Below are 2,436 nucleotides of genomic sequence, written 5' to 3'. Positions count from 1 at the left end.
TCAGAGGCAGACCACTCTGGAATGCACTGTTTGTGGTGTGAACCAGCCCCTAGATTAAATCAATGTTTACATTTCTGCAATAAGCCTTTACTTGGCAATAACTATGTAATTGCTTAAGTTTCTTGGGGGCGACAAACAATAGTTCCTTTTGAAAGTATGCTGAAGAGTTCTTGATACCAGAGACCCCAATAGATTAGAGAGTAGATGATTCAATCCATTGCCATCGATCTACAACTGATATTTTCGGGAGGGAAGTGATTAACAGTGATTTAGTTACAGTCAACAGTTATACTTTCTCATTTAATCAAAAATGTCCAAGGTGCTAACAACAAAGATGTACAGTAACCAATGAGAATCCATATTGCACTTATCTAACTTCAATAAAGTGAGTTTAGATTGTTTTTGACAGATTACTGTAGTATTTTCCTCATTGCACCGTTAGGCTAGTAGGGCCAACATTAGGCATGAGTTTTCACTTTGTTGGCTAATGTCAAGACGTTTCAGGGAAATACGTCAGAGTCAATGGAGAATACAAAACTAGGGTTATAAGGTTTCATTTTGTTTTGCTCTCTAGAAACTTTGTTTAATTTGTAAAAGTTTTTTAATTAATAAATAAGTTGTTATTTATACAACATCTTTTAAAAGTTTTTTGGAGTGCACCTACAGTAGAAAGAGTTATACTGGCAGCTGTCACTGACCATGTCACATTAGTGTTAGTGTTAGTGTTAGGATTAGTGCTAGGCTTAGTGCTAGGTTTGATCACCAAAGCCATTGATTACCATGCTGTTCATATGTTCTGATAGGTGAATTCAAGTGCATCAAAGATAGAATGTTTATTCTTCACAAGAGTTTAATTGATAGTAGAGATTAGGACCCTGAAACTTGTTGGCTGCATCTGTTGTTTCTAGCAAATAAAGATTTTAAATGGCTTGCAAGTGAGTCAGAAGTTTATACTAGGTGCTCCTAACCACACACTTAGATGTTGGTCATATGGCTTTGTCCGAAAGCAAAGCCAAATAATTTTCAAGCTAATTACATCAGTAGGCTAGGTGAGATTATTTGAGGCCAATTTAGACATAATTTTAGCAAATTGGTATTTGCAGGGTGAAATAAAGTTCAGCTAATTCACCTTGTTATCCCTAGCCATTATGTACTTCTACTATGATGCCTCAGATGTGCTGAACAAGACAAATAATTAAAGATCTTTCTTTCAAGATAGCGTGCTTATCAGTGCTAATAATTTTCTTTTTTTAGGTTAAAAAAGTTGGGGTATTCAGTTGTGGGCCTCCAGGGATGACCAAAAATGTGGAAAAGGCTTGCCAAATCCTAAACAGAAGGGACCAGACCAAATTCACTCACCATTTTGAAAATTTCTAGACAACATTAATGGCAGACTCTGGAAACGTTTGAATTGCATCTCTCTATTGATTTGTGTTTTCTTCCTCCGTTCATTGAAATCACCTATGCTAGAAAAGTGGTTCAGTCAATATTTCCCTTCAGAGATTTGTATAAATGAATCTCTGTATTTTCATGTGGTTCATTATGTAATGAATTGTACAAGCAACAGTGTACATACATTTTGTAATAAATGTTTTTTTTTAATTGCTTTTGTTGTAACAGTTGTACATACACAAAGCGGAGTGAAAATAACAAAAACAAAATAGAGATTTCAAGATAAGGGAAATAAATTGTTGTATATTTTAATCACAGCAAAACCCTCACCCTCTCATTCAGATGTGCAGTGATATGATCACATCACCACATCCATTGTAAATAGGCCAGCAGACATTTACTAATTGCACTGTTCTCCCCAGCCTTAGCATCATAAAATCCTATCCACTGCCCCGACAGGAAGAATAGAAAGGGATCTGCAGTCATGCAATCTGGACTACTAAAATAAAATAAAGGCATTAGGAAGCATTTAAAAATAAATAAATGATGGGCCACTTTATAGCAGTAGCAATGAAGAGCTTAGTGCTATATTTGTTTAACAGACTGCGAGGCGCCTTGCCTTCTACTTTAATTTATACATGCCTACATATTAATGCACAATATTCTGTACACAAATGCTTATATTTTTTAATGCACAGAAATGTGTTTTGCTTCAACCCAAGAAACACAGAAAACACTGCTACTGTATTTAGAAAGCTGGGGAAATATGGTAAAACTACAATGGGGGCAGGGATAATGCTCCTCATAAAGCTGGGTGGGGCTAGATGTGCCATTCTGCTACTTCTCTGTAATTGAGAATCTAGACAGCTATAAAGACACTTTGACCCAAAGTCATAAGCGTTCTCCTAGTGGCCAAATAGCTAAATGACGTTAACTACAATTAGGATATAAGGAGTTTAGGGAGAGATATCAGCAAGTGCGCTGTACACAGAGAAAGTCACAAGATGAAACGCGTCTGGGCGTCGCTTGATGAAGTCACTCTAG

At 36.4% G+C, this 2,436-nt stretch overlaps 1 protein-coding gene across 1 annotated transcript in view; it reads left to right on the top strand.

Annotated features, from left to right (window-relative positions):
• Positions 1-1,467, top strand: part of LOC108804829 (dual oxidase 1-like) — an 89,405-nt gene extending 87,938 nt beyond the window's left edge. The window contains exon 33 of the mRNA XM_018576724.1: positions 1,255-1,467. Within this exon, the coding sequence (XP_018432226.1) occupies positions 1,255-1,377 (123 nt within the window). The 3' untranslated portion in view covers positions 1,378-1,467. The remainder of the gene's footprint in view (positions 1-1,254) is intronic.
• Positions 1,468-2,436: the final 969 nt, after the last annotated feature.

The sequence above is a fragment of the Nanorana parkeri genome, unplaced genomic scaffold (assembly GCF_000935625.1).
Source record: "Nanorana parkeri isolate BGI_ZX_2015 unplaced genomic scaffold, ASM93562v1 scaffold75, whole genome shotgun sequence".
In the NCBI taxonomy this organism is placed as follows: Eukaryota; Metazoa; Chordata; class Amphibia; order Anura; family Dicroglossidae; genus Nanorana; species Nanorana parkeri.
Note: the sequence above shows the minus strand (reverse complement) of the source record. Positions and strands in the feature narration are given on the sequence as shown.